Source organism: Trachinotus anak, unplaced genomic scaffold (genome assembly GCF_046630095.1).
Source record: "Trachinotus anak isolate AG129_WGS33_773 ecotype Australia unplaced genomic scaffold, CSIRO_AGI_Tana_v1 ptg000002l, whole genome shotgun sequence".
Lineage (NCBI taxonomy): Eukaryota > Metazoa > Chordata > Actinopteri > Carangiformes > Carangidae > Trachinotus > Trachinotus anak.
The window spans coordinates 5,326,458-5,348,037 of NW_027273853.1; the positions used below are offsets into that span (position 1 = coordinate 5,326,458).

A 21,580-nucleotide genomic window follows, 5' to 3' on the forward strand; every position below is an offset into this window, starting at 1 on the left:
GTTTTAAACCACACACATGTATTTACTGTCTGAATGTATGTAATGTAGTGTATAACCTTCATCATGATGTTATTAAGTGTTAGCAGATTGGACTTACCCCAGGATCAGTAACGACACGTGAAAAGGTCTGGTAGGTGAAAACCCCAGTTTGAAGAAGAAGGCCACCGTGATCTGAGCCCTGGCCACTCAAGACCAGAAGCTTGTGTCCTGCTGAGTCTGTGACTAGAGACTGGATCTGGGACAGAGACATGCACAGAAAGAGAGAGAGAGGGAGAGAGGGAGACAGAGGACAGTTAAAGGAGAGATAAGACTGTCAAGACAAATGCCTGCGTCACTGACATAAGAAGATGCACTTTAAATTGTGTCAAAGTTTCAAGATTTAGCAACAAATTCTTGGGAAAATTCAAACTGAAAATAGACACAAAAGTATTTTTCTTACTTCCCAAAATAAAGAGGTGATTTTGGTGATGAATATCTAATAGAATAGGACTGGGTATCTTATCTCAATACTTCCTTGGTACCAAAAGCTGGCATCAAATACCTGGCTAGATTCATAATCTAGTCTTCTTTGACTGGATTCTGATTTAAATAATGACTGTATTTTATTAAGGAAAAGTTATGCAATAAAGGTTTTGTAGAAAAATATGTGTATATTCCTCAAAGCATGGTTTTGGAATAAAGCAAAGCCCAACTCATTATTTTTGCATTATTTTTCCATTGCAAACTCATCCAAGACTGACAAGTTTATTTTACAGCTAGAAAATATCCCTCTCAGTACAGACAGTATCTTGGTTACTTATTTCTTGTATGGGATCCTTATCAAAAATGAAAAAAAACAAAAAAAACAAAACAAAACAATTGTTTTGGTACCGTTTGCAACACTATTAGACACCACATTAGGATTTTCAAACGATCAAATGATTTTCAAATGCCCAGGCTTATAGAGAATTGAGAGGTAAATGTGAGAAAACATACTGAAGGAAACTTTACACTCAACCAGAAGGGTACCATCCCTCAGAATATGTCGACTTACCTCTGATACAACAGTGTCTTCTGAAGGGTTGACAAGCACCACAGTCTCTAGGACATCACTTCTGTGGTGGAGAGTCCTTTGTCCTGTAGGAGAAAATTAAAAACATTAGTTTAACTTCTTTCACATGGAATCATTGAAGTGTGAGACCCAACCTCCTCGAGGCAAGAAGGTTGTATGAGGTAAACAAGTTGACCGACACTCTTGCCAAATGCTCAGCCGTCTGGCCTGAAGACATCCTGCTGGATGTCATCCAGACCTGATCTGGAAAACCTCTTTGAGTCAGGGAGATTTACGATACCACATTCTGCACCATATGTGGGGCAATCACTATGTAGAGACAAGCAACCCCCTTGTGCATCAACATAAGAACAAAAGTTGGAAAAGGAAATAGGTCACTGATGTCTGCAGGGTGAAGTTTAAAATTATAGCTATAAGCACAACACACACACACATTTCCATTCATACCAGGTATTAAACTTGATTTCATGCTTTTCCATTACATGACCTCTGGTGATGAACAGAAACATGTGCCACTTGCAATGAGTTGCAGAATGCTTTTACATTACGGGCCAAAAATATTAAAATACACAACCCTTACTAATGCCTAGAAATCCACACACAAAAATAAGAGAAATATCACAAAATGCATTTGATTGTGAAGCACATTTTCTTACATCCTTATGCATATTCAACATAATTATGCATCAACTCTTCATTCCATTCTGAGGTGATGTTAAGCTTTTAATTCCCCTTTGTTTCAGCACAGATGCAGGCTCTAATATTAGAGAGGTCTAATAATAGGGAGATCTCAGTGACTCTACCATCCACCGGGATCTTCAGTGCGTCCCCTGAGTTTGCAGTGCTATGCTATCTTTTTAGGATCCGGACTGTCAACAAAGACCTCTGATGTCAGTCACTGTCAATCTGATACACTACCAAATTATAAAGCAGGATTATCGACAGTTAAAATGCATTAGAGTTTGAATGAGATTGATTGGAAAAGTTAAAGTTGCTAAAATGATTCAGCATCTATATCAATAAGGTAATCAGAGCGGTGCTTACATGTCTAGGCCATCTGAGAGTCAGAGGGAGAAGCACTCAATAAGCAGATGTTCTATTACAGATGATAATTGCAGCCATGCTATCTGCTTTCTGCTGTTGATTGTACTTTATTCTTTCTTATTCTTCACTGATGAAAAAATTAGAACTGAATCAAATCAATTTATAATCAACCACATTATCCTCTTATCTGGCGAACGTTCATCTGTGACATTTTTATATAAAGAAATGTCAAGAGTTTTTTCCTCTCTCTCAGTGATTACAAATATATTCAGATCATGAAAATGAGAGAAAACACAAAGCAGATCCATAAATTCATCTTGTGTAGGTTATTTCTGTAACCGTCGGTCTGCAGCTGTGCTAACTGCTCTGTGAGGCTGTACTGACACAGCCCTGCTTTGAGCTCAATGCCAGCATCAGTGTGCTAGTATACTTACAGTGTGCTTGCAGGTATATGATGCAGGTATAATCTTTACCATATTCACCATTGTAGTTTAGCATGTTAGCATGCTAACATCAGATTTGAATGTCTTTAGTGTAAATGAAAGTATTGGACAAATCAAAACTTGCTGAAACTGAAATGAAAGTCTGGCTGACATTACCATACCCAGAGGAGCTACTCTGCAAGCATGGCTAACAGTTATGAAATATGAACACACTACAACCACGGTCAAGTCTCTGCGCCAGTCAAAATACTGCTCTTTGAAATCACTTACAAGGCCTGACCTGCTTTCTCCAGTGACCCTGGTTTCGCTGTGACTCAGTTCTCTTCATTTGAGGCTTAAAATGCTTCTAATTGCTGCTGTAAATGAAATGTGGGATTATTTATCTACAAATCTCACTGTATTGTATTTTCTTCTTTTGTCTGTTATGTTTAGGTTTAGCTATGTTTTTTTTATTGCTTTGTGTTTCTTTAATAACTTGTATTAATTTTTTATTTTACAGCACTTTGAAATTTATAATTGATTATATAAACTTGCCTTGGCTGTATTTTTTGTTTTAATTAACAATAATTGGCTTAATTACAATTATTGGCTTAATTGTAATTGTTTTTTTGTTTCTTTTATCTTATCCTGTTTTGATTTTATGAATTGCACTGTGTATGAAATATGCTGCAGGTACAAGCAGCAATAACCATGTCTGATCAGAGAATCAGAAGAGTGCCACCATAAATAAGAAACAGAGAATCCAAGGTGACAATGTTGCCACAGTAAAATACCCCCCCCCCCCAAAGAAAGAAAAAAATAAAGCCCAGAATAAGAAGAATGAAGCACAATCTAAAGAAGATTGGATGAAAACAGTTGTTAATTGATGTATATATTAATGTATAAACCAAACAATCAAATATTCAGAGAGCATCACTGATGTGGATGCCTCTGTTGATGTTACCATAGCAACAGAATGACGACCATATGTTTTTTTCCCCCTGCAGACACACTGCAGTTACCGTCACTAATGTGAGATGGAAAATTAATTTTACTAAACTGACCCCAGCGCAGAGTGAGAGAGGAGAGCCAGAGCTGATTGAAAGCGTTTGTTGATGGATGTAGAACGACACCCGTCAGTGCTGGTGGAGAAGTTCAAACACTTCAGCAGATCTGCCCACAGACGTGTCCAGTTTCACACCACGATGAGACGGTGAGGACTGATTTGCAAGTTTGCTTTGATACTTCCAACACTGACACACAACAACACACAACACTGACGCAACCTTGTCAAAGCGGACACTGGAGGCGCAGCTGTGGTATGAATCTGTAAACCCACTTTCAGAGGGATGAAGCCCAGAGAGACGGTGAGTCCCTTTGACCTCCCGATGTGCTTCTCTCAGGTGAAACAGAGGAGAGGAGACTGCATTAGCTGCAGCTGATGGCTGCCTGCAGGGTGACTGCTCGCTGACACTGCAGACTGGTACAACGTGATACTACAGCAACAAAGACACTCTGAGTCAGTCTCAAATGCTGCTGTCCCCCCCCCCCCCCAGCAGTCAGAGAACTGAGAGGACTGTCACTGCCACTGCGGGCTGGAGTTCTCTCAGATCAGGTTCACTCTCACCAGCAAGCACAGCTAATGGACGGGACAAAGAATTTAAAGGGTGCTTCATTTATAAATGACTCAGGTTCAGATGATTGTTCCTCATGATGTTTTGCAGGTATCTTATTTATAAATTATCACATTAAATGTCCTTTACTTGGTTACAGCTACATTATGTATTTGCATTTTGCTTATTAAAGCAAAAATTGCTAAATTGGGAATTTGACTCTTCCTTTGTCATACATGATAGTAAACTGAATATCGTCAGATCTTCAGATATCACCTTAGTTTGTGGGAATTATTAATATTTTCTGACATTTTATGGACAAAACGACTTATTGAATAATCCAAAAATAATTGTCAGATAATCTATAATGAAAATAATCGTTAGTTGCAGCCCTACTATTGTACATGGCAAAGTGCAAGAGGATTTAACATACAGATTAACCACAAGGCATAAAATGGACATTCAGCATCATACAGTGTGTCATGGAACATGTGGGCGTCAGGTTTGGGAATTTAATGTTTCAGCCTGTTCAGCTTAAAATCAAGTTTAAAATGGATCCTTACTTGTCATTAAGCTAAAAATAAAAAAATCATCCATCTTTTTCTAAATACAAGATACTAATGATACAAAGTTTTCACTCTAGAACAACATATACGTAAGTATTTCAAATTTTGTGTGATACACACCCGCCTCGAAGGACTGTCTGTTTTGACTTGAGTTTCCAACGAAGATCTATTTAGTGCTGCAGAGACTGAGAGACAACAAGACGTGTGAAGTGAGGAATCAGCAGAGGATTTGGTTGTAGGCAAGTGAATGTTTAGGCTCTGGGTTTAGTCATGCCTCCCACTGAGGAGATGGAACAGCAGCAATCAAATGTTTACATTTTTATTTGCTCTTTCATCCGTTGTCCTTTTCACTGGCTCTTCGGGCGAGGACGACGGTGCTGTATACCGTTCAACAAAAGTTGATGTGGGTGGCTTGTTTTATCACGGCCTGAATTTGTGTTACTTCTCAGCTCAACATATCCTAATGCATATGTTGTTTCAGTATGTGTTAATTTATGCAGTGAAACATCATGTTCAGCAGCATTTTCCTGCCGTTCATAAAAATCACGACATAAACCTACATGAACCACAGGTCTAAACATTTGTGAAAATGCAGTAGAAACTAGTGAGGTAGCATAAAATTCATTATGATGCTTGAATAATTTCCACAGAGACATCTGACAAGAAGTAGAGCTAGAATTAATAATGCCTTATAATGTGCATCTACTGTATCTAAGACAAGAAAGAAGTCCACAGCTACTCAAGTGTCTCTGTGAGGAAATCCATACAATAACTGTTGAGACATTTCACTAAAAACCACAAATGTCAACCTTATGGTGGCACAAGAGGAAAAGTCAGGGCATCGCAAAAGTTGGTAGGACACACTGAGATATTTCAGTCTGAACCAAAGAGGTGGACTGACTGTTCCTGGAGGTGCACTGCTGCATATACATATATATCTGCATATTAACATCTATCTGTCTACATGGGACAAATGTCAAATTCATGTGTGAGCATTGCTCAAGTTTCTTATTAACAAAATGATGAACGTGCTTGGCCTAAAGAAAGAAAGCTATCGATGGGAAAGAATGATGAATTTTTCATTGACTTAAATTAGGGTGTTAATTCCTGCAGTGCGTCAGACACGCCTTGACAAGACATATCTCCACCTCCCATTTGTCTACACACCAGCACGTCAGCCTTTTTCCCAGTAAAACAGTAAAACACAACAAAACAGTATTATATACTTAATTAATAGAAGTCTCAGTTCTTTCAAAACAGTTAAAGGTCCCATATTTTACAATTTTTCCTGTATTTTATTGTACAGTGTCAATATCCATTAGAAGATATATTTGTGGTTTTAAGAACCAAAAACCATCTCAGTGTAGTTTTTTCATCTCCTCTCTCAGGCTTCTCTCTGGAGCTCTAGTAACAACAGGTCAGTCAGCCAATCAGAAGAGAGGATCTGAGTCTCTCTTTGAGATTATTGGCTGACGGTTTTCTGAGTAACTGAATAAAAATATAGCAGATTTCAGGTAAACACTCAGAGAAACAAAATCCTACAAGGTTGGGTGGTGGGTCCAGGTGGGTGGGGCTGAGAGCAGTGACTGCTTTGTTGTGCCATCACAAAGTTCCAGAAGTCCTGACGGCTGGTTTTAAGGCTCAGTTTCTGAATACAGGCTGTGTGCATTTCTCTGTGGACTGAGGCTTTGATACTTTCACAGTATTAATATAGAACCTAGACCTGCTTTATAATCAAAAAAGACACGGAAATCTCATTTTATACATTATGGGACCTTTAACAAAACTAGTTCAAAGCGAATTTCAAATAAGTCCTAACCACCTATGTCGACTGCACCAGAGCAGTGCCTCTTTCTCTGGCAAACAACAAAGTCAAAATTTCTGCAAGCTAAAAGAAGTAACACAAAAAACTGTGTGGTACTCATGACAAACATCGATCATCATCCCAGTCTTTTAACCCTGTGGTCTGAAATATGTAATAACTAACAAGGCTGTTACTGGAAATTATAGAGTTAGCCCTCAGGGCCACAATGGATCCACTGAGGTACAAACTGTGTGGAGCTGAAGCATCCTCAGGCAGGCCAGTTTCTGTTTCTAAGCTCCTAAGATGTGTTTGTTTAAACAGTCCTTTTGAAGAGTGCGATGTTCAGCCAAGTTGCCTTCAACTATTCATCCCTGTGGTTTTCCTTCACTGGCATCCCAGACAGAGAAGAAGCAGCAGCATCCTGACATTGAGCTAAAGGCATTTTGAGAATCTCAGTAAAAGAAAGAGCAGACTTATGAAAATGCTCTATTGCTTGATAATTTTTTACTTACACCATTTTATAAGTCCCTCTATTTTCTGCAAAGACTTTCCTGCTGTTGCAGGCTCCCTGCTCTCTGTGTCAGCTGAATCAATCTTAAGTCCTCTTGGCTCTGGAGCTTGGTAATATGTCTGTGATTTTCAACACCAAAACCGTGCATATCATCATTAGCATACCACTGTGACATATTTCTGCAGTTCACTAAGTCCACCACAAAAGACACAGCAACTGAATTTGGGATTAAAAGACTGTATCTCCTTCTGAAAGTAGAAGGTAAATTTGTGGATTTCGGTGCAAGGATTTTGTCTTTTTAGTAACAGTCAGTGTCAAAGCTGGAAATCCAGTGATCCTTTGCTTATGCTGTGAGAGCTAAAAATAGAAAAGAAAACTTCTTTCCCAATTAATGAATTAATATAAGAGTCTACCAATTCATCTATAAATAGTACTGATATTAATTAGAGTAAGGTATTAGAGTAGGTTAGCAATCTGACATTGGCTGATATTTTTTTTTATTTTACCTTAAACACAGTAAATAAAAAAAACATTTTTTAATAAAGATTGCTTAAATTGGGTTATTACATAATTCTGACCAAGATACGTAGTGAACAGGACATTTGTGTTTTCTGGAGGATATCTAATGGTGATATTGTTTCTAAATTACCTGAAGAATATCTATGGCATCTCTGTCCTGCGATTTATTTTCGTTTATCAGCTGACTTACGTGCCGATACTAACAATAGTATGTTATTTATTATATTTGTCCATCCATTAGCTACACTGCTTATCCTCTGAAGGTCACGGAGGGGCTGGAGCCAACCCCAGCTCACAGGGGTCACGAGGCAGGGTTCAGCCTGGACAGGTAGCTGACAAACAACCACAACACTCAAACTCACTCTACCATGTAGAGTGGATTGAATTTTATATTTAAGAAAAGTTTAAATTGTCTGATAATATCAGGAAAAGTCTGTCAGGCTCAGACTCTTAAATGAATATTTAGTGGATATTTTGGTTTTGGTTTTACCAGATATTTCGTCATAATTTTGATGTGTGAAGCAAAGTGGTGCCATGTTATCCTATATAGCATGACACAGTAATAAAAATAACTAACTTTCTAAAAGCTACTAACTATTTCAGCCTTAAACCTGAATTTGACCTGTCATTGGCCTGATCCAAAAAAAAAATCCTCATGAAGTCAAACAGAGAAATATTCAGTAATGTGTAATCCAGCAGGAGTATCTGTGTTAACTGAGATCACACATCTGCAATGATCCACTTTCTTGACAAAAATAACTTTCGGTGGCAGAGCAGACATTGTGTGTTATCTGCCCTCTTTCTGTCGGTTGACTTAAGGATCTCGGGGAGGTGAACTCCTCGTTCCCTCTTGGTCTTTGCACGACTCTGTTCATAACTGCGAGGCCCAGAGGAAGGAAGGTCGTTTGTCAGACAGAACTCGGTGTTTCTGCTCATTCCGGCTCTTCCTCAGCTGACCCGTTTGATATAAATATCCACGTCTGAACTCCCAAAACGAGAACGCTCTGTTTAAAGGCGGCTAAAACGGAGCACTGATCGGCCGAGGCCCAGCCACTGTGCTGCTCCAGATAGCATGTTCTACATTTACAGTGGTGGTGGTGGGGTGGGGGGGTGGGGGGGTGGGGGGGGGGTGACAGGAGGGTTCAAGGAATTTAAAGACTATAGGTAAAAAAAAAATTAAAGCAGAAGCTACTTCTAGGGAAACAGACTGTAACGCAATTTAGTAGCCTACGTCGTTGAGTTCATTTTTTACCAAAATTCAAATATAGGGAGCAATTCCCACTAAAAGGTCATTACATTGTAAGTGTAGAACAAACTGTTGGATGAGGACTCCGAGTTGAGAAAATAAAAAGGAAACTAAACTCACCACTGATGTTGTCACAGCGGGAGATCAGGGTCTTAGTTTCATAGCATCATAAAGTACAACACAAAGCTGAAAATGATTCAGTTCCAAGGACAGATCCTCTTTCAAACATAAAAGTCATAATGCTAACGTAATGAGAGACAGACGGTCGACATCCTGTTATAAATATAAAACCAATGAGCCTCATAGATGGTAGATGGTGTTTTGCTATGATGGTGCTCACATCAGCACACAGATACAAGGTCGAAGGACTCATTGTTGGTAGGGCAAAACTTTTAGTCCAGACCACTGCAAAGAAATGATAAATGGTAAGGTGAAATGATACAGTTTAGATGATCAGTCTAGGTTAGCAACTGCCTATTATTTTCTTATTTTTGTGATCAATTATTTAGTATCTTAAATATCACAAAATAGTTTCCCCAGGGTCCAAGGTGACGGCTTCACAGCTCAAAACCCAAATATATCCAGTTTACAAAGTTATAGAGCAGAAAATCTTAATGTTTGAGAGACTTTTTTGCTCAGCAAATGACTTTAACCATTAATCAATTACCCCAAAAATTTGCTGGTAATTTTCAGCCAATCAACTAAAGCATAGTTTATTAAAATGGCCTCAAAATGGAGGGATGTGAATTGGGATATAAGATTTATATGCTTACTGGATGTAATTAACTGTTTTGTAAGATTATATTAAATGTATTTGTTGTAATATATTGTATATTATTATTATTACTATTATTATTATCAGTAGTGGTAGTAGTAGTAGTAATTAAATAACTACTTACTGAGGCTAAGCAGTTATTGTTAGTAGTAGAGGGTAGAGACAGCGTGGAAGAAAAACAAAAAAATAATAAACAGAATTTAATTATTGAAGGTTAAATGTGAAGATTTGTTTGGTTTTCTCATCATTTAAAAATAAAACAACTCTCTGAGTGTCAGTTGAGTCGAGTGTCAATGAGCATTTGACATTATTTTTGACATTTTATAGAATTAAATGAAACAATAAACCAAAAAAAGGTGTATCTGTACTTTGAGATAGGAAATGTTTTCTTGACCTGAGGGAACAAATATAAAAAATAAATAAGAATTTGAGTTATAAGAGCAGATGATGAGTGTCAGACACTGTTAAATCAACGAGGACGACCAGAGGCAGAATCCCTGTGGGCTCCCTGATGTGGTTGAGCTGTCATAATATCTACAAACCATTTTCTAGTCACAGGGTGTCAACACCCACTAAAAACCATTTTACACCCAAACATCTCTGCTGGTACACCTTAAAGACAAGAGGGAAAGAAGCAGAAAGTAGGGATGTATAACAACACATGCACCTAGAGTTGAAACAATGAATTGATTAATTAATTAGTCAATCACCAGAAAATAAATTGGCAGCTATTTTGATAATCAGTTAATAATTTTTTTAAATTTTGTTTTATATGACAGTAAACTGAAGAACTTTCAGTTTTGAACTTATGTTCAGACAAAACAAGTCATTTTAAGACAACACCATGTGCATTTATTTGTATTTCGGTTGCTTTTTTATCTTAACATTTTATAGACAAAAAGACCATGAGATACATCTGCTGTCTGATCACCAGACCAAAACCAGGCACAGCATCAACTGAGAGGTTGTCAAAGTCATCGACCAGAGGATGATTAGAGAAATATCATGGATCACATTCACAGCTGAAGCCAAAGACCATTTTTAACCAGAATCATCAAACAGGACCATCCTTGACTTAGGTTACCTATTTACTGTTGGCCTGCAACTAACGATTTTTCATTATCAATTGATCTCTCGATTATTAAAAAAAAGAAAAAAAAACATCCAAGGTGTGAATGTGATGATGAAAAAAACAAGCTAAAATTCACATCTGAGAAGCTGTAACTAGTTGATTTTGGTCATTTATGTTAAAAAAAATGAATGAAACTGTTCATCAGTTATCAAAATAGATGATTATTCAACTCTTCATTTCATCTATTATACTGTAAATGTGTAGAAAATAAAATTTAAATATTTTGTAGTTGCAGGCCCTCTAATTATCCTTCTGCTGTAACTCTGACCTTGTTTTCTGTTGAGAGTAAAATCAAGTAAAGTTAAGTCAAGTAAAGAAGTTAATGAAGCTGTAGTGATGCCTCAGGCTTCATCTTCATACACACGTCAGATCAGTGGAGGTTGATTGAAGTTATTACCCTGTTTTTAATCTCATTTGCCTAATGTGAGCTCACCCCTTCCCCAGGACTCACTACTATTGTCTGGGCTTAAAGATAAAGTGGTGGGAAGTGGGTTGGAAAATTAAAGAAGCCAGCGCAGACCCGACTGTCTTCGTGCTCATTTCAGTGCTGCACCGTCACCCAGTCGAAGTCGAACCATTTGTTTGTTTCTAAAAGCGTCAAGTTGACTGCTGAGTCACTGCTGCAGTCTGCAGTGCAGACCGTTGAAATGCAGGTCCTGTATCTCTAAAATATTTCAACTTAGCTCCAATGTTTCCACTGGTCTGAAATGTTAGTACATCCACTTGTGCAGAAATGCAAATATCTAAAGGATTCTGATCAACATAACTACTGTTACCTATCTGTTGTTTACTATAATTAAGTACATAGTTGCTTAATTATCGACCACCTCAGCCACTGTAAATAACCTCCCTTAACTTGTAATGTCATTTTACCAAGGATCCGAAAACTCAAGGTTTTCAAACTTACTCCTTGCACCACAGTCGCTGTCATTGGTTCACAACAGCAACAGGAAGCCAGAGCCTTAGTTCCTGATGCTAATCCTTGTCCTGTGATTTGGCAGTGCTGAATGATTGGGCTGCTAAGCCAGTTAAATCCTCTGTGGCAGTAACAGCTAGCTGGTAGTCTCTCTAGGAACAGCAGAAAACAGTACAGTACGTATCATTTCAACCTGTCAAATAAACTTCCTCCAGTTTCAGTTGTTTATTTCACTGGATTCCCAGTAACTTCTACCGCAGCAGTTACTAATTTTCCTTACTTCCTGTTATATAATATGTTCAGACGCCTTCAATTTTGTTACATATTTTTATGTTGTAGCCTTATACTAAAACCAAAATATTTTCTTTTTTTCCTTCATAAATCTGAAGTCAATACCCCACAGTGACAAACACATTTCTGAAATATTCTCGCATCTCCACACAGGATCTCTGGAGCTCAGCCAGAGTGACCATCAGGTTCACCTCAATTGGCTTAATTTGGAAGAGTGCTGCTTGTTCCAGTCGTCTTCCAGGTAAGAATGATGGAGGCCACTGAGATCTTGGGAACCTTCATTGCAGCAGAAATGTTTTTGTATCTTTCCCCAGATCTGAGCATTGACACAATCCTGCCTTTGAGCTCTGCAGGCAGCTCCTTGGTTTTCGCTCTAATATGCTTTACCACAGGTGGATCCGTATGAAGGCGTAGAAACATCTCAAAGATGATAAAGAGAAATGGAGGCACCCTAAATTTCGAGCTTCATGGCAAAGCATAAAATTCTTTTTTTGCTTTGTCATTATGGGGTATTGAGTCTAGATGGATGAGGGAAGAAATGACATCATAAAGCTGCAACCTAACAAAATGTGAAAAAAACTGAAGCATTTTGAACACAGAAGCGTAATGCATTCACTTGAGAAATAAAATCTGCTCTGTTTTTCTAAATTAACGACATTATTCTAATAATTCTGAGATATGATCGCGTTAATTCAGAAAACTGGAGCAGATTTTTTTTCCTTAAGTGAAAGCATTACACTTCTGTCAAATACTCTTTGCACTAAAGATAAAACAAAGCAGCTGGTCTTAACACAACATAAACAAATCAATATCAAGCCATAAAAAATGGCAATAAATGGTTCAAATGAACACATATAAAAGCAAAGTGAATGCCAAACTACATTTAAGCATAAAACCTTCCATAAAATTCATGAAAACTAAGACGGCATGAGATAGAAAAACAAAAGTTTCATTCATACATTTGTTTTTGGTTTTTTTTAAGTGTAAACACTTTCTGATTCTCTGATACAGTTTGGTAACATGTTCTATTCTACAGAAGCTCTGCACATAAATGTAAGTTTTAGAATTCATAATATATTCATTTATCCACATCCTGAGTGGGATATGTATGTGTTTAACCAGAGCTCTCCAATAGAGATGAAACAAGCTAAAAAGGTGCTGAAGCAGTTACTGTGGGTAAATTAGGTTTTAAATAGTGACCAGGGCGGATGATACTATACACATTATACAGGACAGTAATAATTTATGTGATATGAGTTTATATTCTGTTGGTGATTTGCTTCCCACAGCTTCTAGTTAAAATCCTTCACAGCAGCTTCTTTATTGTTAGGACAGTGACGGTTTAAGAAGTGACTACAGTGGATCCAAATCCCTGCAAAGCTTTTCAATTTCCTCACAAGAACCAGTTAAGGAAACATAGAGTTTCCTCCCAGCTAATCTTGTTGCTGATAAATTGTCTGGTATCAATGCAATCGGCCAGTATGGTGATAGCTTCAGTACAACAGGCTTCCTTTGGGCCCACAGTGAGCCATGAATCTGCAGTAAACTGCACCTTAAACAAGCACTTTGAAAGTAGGACACGTCTGAAAACTCATTAACACCCAACAAAAACTGGATAAATATAAACCTGTAAAAGTTTAATTGTGTTTTTATTTGGTTATTTCTGTTTGAGTGAGAAATGTAAATGGCTGCTCTGAAGCAGTAGTTAAGACTGATCAACGTCTTGTTTGAGTCACTAATTAAGCCTGCAACTACAGACGTGCTCACATTGTCCTGTTCTTCATCCTATAACTAGTCTAGTTTTAGTTTAGTTAGTTTAGTTTAAGTCATGTTTATCTGGACTTCTTTGAATTCAAAGTACAAAAAATAAAGACGTTAACATTTGTATGAGAGAGTGGTGGAATATAACATAAGTACATTAACTTAAATAGAAATTAGAAGTACTTGTACTTCACTCCAGTTCGGAGGGAAATATTATACTTTTTATTACTCTACAATTTGTTTACAAATTTAGATTTCACACACAAAACATATGAGGATCTTATTATATGTGATGTTTTATTATAATTTAAACTACACAACTGCATATACAATTACAACTGAAACTATTGATTTATCAGATTTCTGACTTTTTTCAAAAATAAATCAAAATAATCAGCAGGTTTATCCTTAATGAAAATAATTATTAGTCACAGTTAAAATAGATAAAAATAATAAGAAGAAAATGGGTACAAAAATTACTTCAACTAACTACAGTATGACAGTAAAATCCTGCTGCTACATTAATGCATGAGAATAACAATCTTATGAGATAATATAAGTATATTTTCCTGGTTACACTTCCATACTTTTCCTTCAGTGACACTTTGAATTCAGTTATTTGTAACAGAGTATTTTGTACAGTCATTGGTGGTATTAGTACTTTTACTAAAGTGAAGGATGTCAACACTTCCTCCATCACTGGTGTGTGTTACAATGGAGACATTATATGAATCAGTGTTGTCCCTCTGCCTGGTCCCTCATTACCATTAAATACTGTGAGATGATTATGAAAAATTATTATTTAATTCACAACAAAGCAAAAACCATTTGGTTCAAGTCACTGTCCTCACTTCTCCCAACTGGATTCTAAAATAGCTCCAACTCTTTATCAGCACATGAGTCAATGAGTCATTACCACGTGAATGAAGGAGATGAGAGAGAACATCAGACGTCTGATTGCCAAGTTCCTCACTAACTTCTCCAGTGTTTTCAGAGGAACTGAACTGAACTGATTTAACTCAGGAATGAGGTATTAGCTCGCTATCATCCTGTCTGACACCTTAGATGGAAGAAATCAGTGGGAATAAGAGGAAAGAGTCAGAGAGCTCTTTGATATTTCAGTTTGAAAGTTTCAAGGTATTTAAGGTCAGACTCAACCAGAGCAGTTCATCTTCCATAATAGCAGCCATCTCAGTCTCCTCCTCTTCGTGCGTTCCTTCAGAGGCCTCTGAGCTCCTTTTGCAAGTCTATTATTCAGTCTTTGTTGCTGCTGACTGCCATGGTGACGGCACACAACTCACACTAACACACACACACACACACACACACACACACACACACACACTTGCAAACATGCATTCAAGTGAACACTAGCGTGTGATACCAACAGTTTTGTTGTTGCAGATTCAGTATCTACAAGTGCAACAATCATTACTTTATTAATCCATAGTGCTTCAGAAACAGTGTCCACCACAGAGACACTGACAACTATAAAATGTCCCGCTGAGTAAAAAACTTTGTCACCATTTTTTAATAGCCACATTTATAGTAACACAAAAAAATGCTTGTTATCAGTATCAGGTGAAAAGTCATTATTACATTTTTTAACTCACATGTCAATCTAAAAATTGGTGTAGAAAAAAGAAAAGTGTCAAGCTGTACTACTGTGAAGCCCAAAATTTCAGTTACTGAAGTTACTGAGTTACTGAGGATTTATACCAACAGAGAGCACAAAAACTACAGTTATATGGCCAGTTAAAATTCTTAACATAGCATATTTAGCCATTTAAATGGCATATTGAACAGTTTTTCATGAAGCTGAGGCCCAGACAGAACAACACTGGTTGGACAAATAAGAAAGAATCAATGGTGGTGTGATATATTACGCAGCCTAGTTTACACACACAAACATTCACAGATCCATCTTTAGGATAATATTAACTAAACTCTCTAACTAAACCAGTTTGCTGAACGACCTTCATGATAAACATAACAGGAGTAGAAGAGAGTGTAATCAGGGAGAAAGTGAGAGAGACAAACAGGACGACTGACCACCCTGAGAGTGAGGAGTGGCATGAAAATGCAGTGAGAGCTGCTGCTAGAAAAGGGCAGCAGGAGGATATTGGCAAAGTGTCATTGTCTCTTAGAGTTCGGTCCACATCGTGCCAACTATGACATCACCGCCCCCCAACCCCCCACTCCCCCGTACTCCTCCCACTGTCTAAAGACCCAAAGAGGCGCTGGAAGAAGTCTAAGTTAGTTCAAACAACACACACACACACACACACACACAAACTACAGTCCATGCTGCCAAAACATCACACTAAAATGTGTCAGACCATCTTTTTAAGGCCACCACAAACATCTCCCTGCGCTGTCTCACAGTATAAATACCCACAGTAATGGGCCTTTTGTGTTCAGGCCGTATCTAGAACAAGAAGTCACATTCAGATTTGTCTGCATTATTTGTCCTAAATGAGCTTGTGCAGCAGTGTCCATGTTGTGCTACAATATGGGTAGTATCAATCTTAGACTTATTTTGAAAGGTAGTTATTTATATATTTTTATGGTAAACAGCTTGTAATGTAGAATCTGTACACATAACTATTAAAGGGACCATTCTTATTAAAGACCCCATCCAATGAAAACCAAGTGTTTAACCTTGTTAACATGTCCATGTGATGTTTTTTTTATATAATACCAGACATATAATGAGTGAAATACACAGTCAACGCCATGACTCAGTATTTTTTCTCAACTAGGAAGTGTAAGTGTAGATGTGCTTCCAGCCCCAGTTTTCCTCTGTTTTTTCACTTTTTATGTGGGAAAACCATGCTAAATGAAATATCAGCCATATTATAGTATTTTTACAGAGTTTTATACATGTCTGGAGAGGATGCTTGTAGTAAGAAGTTTTTAGCAGGGCAATGTTTTGATCTGCAAGGTCTCTGTCACATCCATGTGGCCAAAACAGAGACAAATCTACATTTTTACCGAAAGTTTAGAAATTATTTTATAAAATATGTGTGTTGCACTTCATCTGGCTTTATTTCCTCTTTGGTCCTAGACTTTTCCCTGGTGACGTCCAAGATTTCTTCACCCTTTGTGTCTTTGTTGTGCCTGATGTGAAGTGACTTTGATGCAGCTAGGACTGGTATTTTAACAATAGTATTATCACTAGAGTCTACATCTTTGCAGAGCTTTATAATGAGCTTCTCCTCATTGTTTAGCTGCCCACAACTGTACTGTTGTAGTTCAGTCTCACTGGTCTTAGAGCGCTGTTTGGCATCAAGCTAAAAGAAAGTGAATCTTGGGCTTACATCCGCCAGGTTATTGTCATGCGTAATTCTGGGAAGAGAAGTTTGTCGAGGCGTGTATTTGGCAGGGCTGCCATTTAATCTGCAGTGTGTTGTGTATATACATAAATGAATTGTATTTTATGAGAATCTTGTTCTTTGGTAATGTGAGTATTAAACTTTCTTCCTCTCTTTTTTTTTTTTAGACTTTTCCCTAGGAGGACATTGGAGCAGTTATGCAAGAGAGATGCTGTGAGTGTGAAGGGGAGTTATAATGAAGTGCTGGAAGACAGGCCTGCAAATTGCGGTGCTCGTCCACGGTACAACACAACGCAGAATTTACACCCGCTACAGCTGCAGGATGTGAACTTTTGCCTGAAAGCAGAAATCATTATATTGATTTTCTTACATGTTATTTTTCACTATGAAGCACCGTGACGTAAATATATGCTGTATCATACACACATATACTACATGCCTATGTCTTTTTAAGGAAGGACATTCCTCATTTTCATCGCTGAGGTCTTGCGGTGTCAGGTGATTACAAACCGGCTGTCAGCAATACCTTGACAGGCAGGGACATCTCATTCATCATGCTGACGGACACAAGACAGGGTCTCGGGGTTCAGCACATACAGACGAGGGAGAAGACAGTTATGAAAAATAACTGTCGATGTGACCTTCCCTCACACAATGACAAGATATTCAATAGCTCAAGATGGGACAACCCAAAGCGATGGAGGATGTAGAGAAGAAGCCTTCCTCCCCTCACAGAGGAGACTTCAGAGACTTGAGAGAAATCACAAGCCCAAGGAAGAGAAAATGGATATGGAGAGGTGAGAGAAAATGCCGTTCAGAAGTCACAGGCTGTTAAATTGGGTGCAGATAGACTGCTGTTTGTTTGGAGAGTTTTCTGCAGCGGCTCCTGGGTGAGAGGCATCGGCCCCTCAGGGATTTACTCTCAGCTTAAGGGGGTTTTAAAACTTCCAGCGTGCGGGTTCGAGTTATAGGCTGGTCACTTGGTAATAACAGCTTATAAGAAACAACAGCCTCATAGATACATGGCTTTGGATGGAGGACGACGCGGATGCTGATCCAGTCTAACATAAACTGAAGCTTCTCTATCTGAATGAACATACAGTGATTATATGGCACTGGATCCTGAAGTTGAGGCTCTGAGAGAAGGACAAGCTGATTCAAATCTGTGACTAGTCAAAAGCTCAAAAGGAAACTGGAGCACACAACTTCTGCTTTCACTATTATTTATCGGCTGCAGTCAATTCAAAGCAATAATAAAAGAAAAAAAGAAAGCTGTGTGTTCCAGTTCCCTTCTGGGCTCAGCTTCTCATAGATTTAGATCTACATTCACACAGGCTTTTTTCAGGACTATTCCAGCTTGGCATGGTGGCTGTTTTTCAATCTGCTGTTCTGTTTTTGCGGGTTTAGGAGACTGCAGGAGGATTTGAAGATTTAAATTGCAAAATTAGGTATCCAATATTTCAAAAATGTAACCCCTTCTCTGACAAAACACCCATTAATAAAGAGCCTTGATGGATTAAGCCACTTTAAGACTTTTGTGTACAAAATACTTCAGTAAAATACTCTAATAAGATGTTTGATTGTAACTGTATAACAGATGCTTTTCTTCTGAAATGGCTGCACTTGACATGCCATCCTGAAACAAACACAAAGGCGTCCAATGTCAGCTTCATCACAGCAACTAAACCAGATGAGTTATTTTACATTACAGCAGGGTTAGGTGAAGGACAGGTTACCATGGACACCGGCCCCTTGTTAGTTATGTCTCCCTCTTCATTTGCATCTCCTGGTTGCAGTGCACATTTAAACCTGCTATGTTCAGCAAGATGTAGGTCCTCGGGTTCAGCTTCATAATTTTTACGCATAGACAGTGTTTTGTCCAATGATTACTCACTGCCTGTGTTCAGCAGCTCCATAAGAGGGAACCAGCTTTTCTATGGGATCCTGAATCAACACAAGTTCCACTCTCCCATAGAGGTTTGACGTTTTTTGACGTTTTCTTATTTTTAACTTATTTTTAAATTAATTTTATTCTAACATTCAACAGTTTCACCTCCCATTTAATTGTGACCGTGCACAAATTGGAGGTGTTGTTATTGGAAGCTAAAAACACACTGTTGGACAAATGCAAGCTGAGCGATGTGGACAGAGTTAGGCTGAGCATCAACTACTGGTTAAAACTGGTCTATGATGAATTCCTGACTGTATGACTGTATGGCCGTCTCTGTGTTGTTGATTCTAGTAAGAAGCCATTGATTTGAGATATATTTGATCTTAAATACTCAATATAAAAATATCAATGTAGTAATATCTATCACAGTCAAGAGCCAACACATCTTTATTAATAACTTGATGACATAGTTTTGTCATCAACAAAGTCCAATGTGGAAAAAAAACACAAACATTCAGACAATTTAGCCAAACGGTTTAAACATCAGTGATGATTCCTCACCGTACAAGAAACCTGCCGACCCACAACTACGGCAACTACAGCAGGTCAAAGCTGAACATGGTCTATAAACCGTGATGGACAGTGTGGGTAACTATTTCACTGTTATGATCATCTGAGCGCTCATGGTTCCTGGTGAACGACCTTTTGCGATGTCATCCATAGATCTTAGCAACTGACTTGGTGCATACAAGTGTTATTAATATGACTAATGGGTAAAACTACAGAAATAAAACCCAAGTTATGCAAATCAGTCATCCTTTAGCTTCCACTGTATTCATATGAAGGTGGCACCATGTCATGGAACTTAGCTTAGTTATATACCAACCCCCACCCACCACCCTCCAAATTAAGACAGATACGCATTCATCCAGAGACTGGTAGGGCCAATCACAACCATTTATCTAAAATGGGGCGGGGCAGATGAAGCATTTTTGTTACCAGCCAAGACGCTGATGTGGAAAGGTCTGTTGAATTCACTCCTGTTACAGCATTATGCAAACTGGACGATATATTTGCCCTGAAAGAAGAAGAACTGAAATTATGTTGTAGTCTGTTTACATTTACTGTCACTCTGTACTATGTCACAGGTGTCGTTGCTGTGATTGGTTGATAACCAACCTTGCAAATCGAAACTGAGCTGAGAGATTCCAGACCCATTCACCCATTCAGACTACAGCGATGCAGCATATGTCACCAACCGCCGTTCAATGAAAGGAAAAGTGTTTATGTTGATGTGGATTTTCCTTTAAGGTGTCAGAGAGCTGAAGGTAAAAGGTTACATTCTCACTGTGGTCATACATGGCTTGGCTCGCTGGGGTCGCTCCCCCCAGAGCCTGGGTGTGTCAGACTCACTGGCTACCCGGTGGTGTCTCTGTCAGCAGATCAGAGTGGACACAGGGATGGAGGTTGGGGCCTCTGGGAACAGCTCCTGATGGAGGGATCAATGTTTACTGCTGCTCTGCACCATCACAGGGGAACGATGGTAGACACTGAGGCATCACCTCCATTCTCTGGCCCAATATGGCTGCCATCAGCATGAATTGCCTTTCTGCAGTGTGACTACTCTCTCTCTTTGTCTTGTCCTGTGACTGTCTGTGTCATTCATTGTCGTTCTGAAGTTCGCTCTTATTCTGACTGCTACTTCTTATTTCCTTTTCTCACTCTGTCTCTCACTGTCATACCATCTTATTTCCTTCTTCCTCTCACTGTCTTGCTTTGTCATTCAGACTCTTCTTTCTTCTTCTCTGTTTCAAAAAGCTGCACAGTGATGTTCTTTACTCTGCTCCAGCTCTTATATCTATCCCTCTCTATTTCTGCTCTATAACCTCCACATTGTGTAAAGACGAAGGGAGAAACTGAATGAAAAACATCAGTTTTTTTTAACCCTGTCCACTCCTGATTTGATCTACTGGTCGCTGGTTGAATGTTTAAGCACCGTGGTATGTGGGTTGCATGGCTGCACCAGCAGAAAATAAAAAATTAAAAAATAAAAAATTGGATTTTTACATTGTCAAAAACAAGAGAAGGAGAGCTCCTGTACAGACAGACTGATGGTTCGTCAAGCAGAACGAAGCAGAGCTATAAACTGAACAGAGAGACGGAGACCGTGGCAGAATGGCTCCTGCACCTCGAGACTACATTTTCCTCAGAAAAACAGGGGCTTTAATCTCAGCAGCGGGTATTTGGGGAGTGGAGGGAGGGGTGGCTCGGTTCGTCGCATTGGTCTGTATTTAGAGTCGAAACAGTCTCTTTTTAAATTAATATAATACAAACCCAGCATGGCTGTTTTCTGCATATCTGTACATTTTCCCTCATTCTCTCTCTCTCTCTCTCACACACACACACACACACACACACACATACTGTAGCAGCAGGGAGAGCTGGCTAAAGCAGCAGAGCAAACAGGGAGGTGCGAAACACTGCAAAGACTGCTCACTGCTGCATTCTCTGAGCCAGAACCTCCCCTCTTTTCTCTTCATTGTTGTCGACGAGTCCCGAGACTCTCGGCTCAGTACCCGTTCTCTGTGTTGCCCTCCTTTGTCTTGATATCTCAGGGTTTTTAGAAGCAGAAATAACATACAGACTGTTATGTTTCATATAGTGATGATGGTGATTTGTGCCTGGTTCTCATTTATGTTACTG

At 38.7% G+C, this 21,580-nt stretch overlaps 1 protein-coding gene across 2 annotated transcripts in view; it reads right to left on the minus strand.

Annotated features, from left to right (window-relative positions):
• LOC139629577 (microtubule-associated protein futsch-like) overlaps positions 1-21,580 on the minus strand; it is an 81,568-nt gene that overhangs the window by 20,589 nt on the left and 39,399 nt on the right. For both annotated transcript variants that reach the window (XM_071492288.1, XM_071492297.1), the window contains 2 exons: positions 1,034-1,116; positions 98-235 (listed from right to left, as the gene is read on the minus strand). In XM_071492288.1, the coding sequence (XP_071348389.1) occupies positions 98-235; positions 1,034-1,116 (221 nt within the window). The remainder of the gene's footprint in view (positions 1-97; positions 236-1,033; positions 1,117-21,580) is intronic.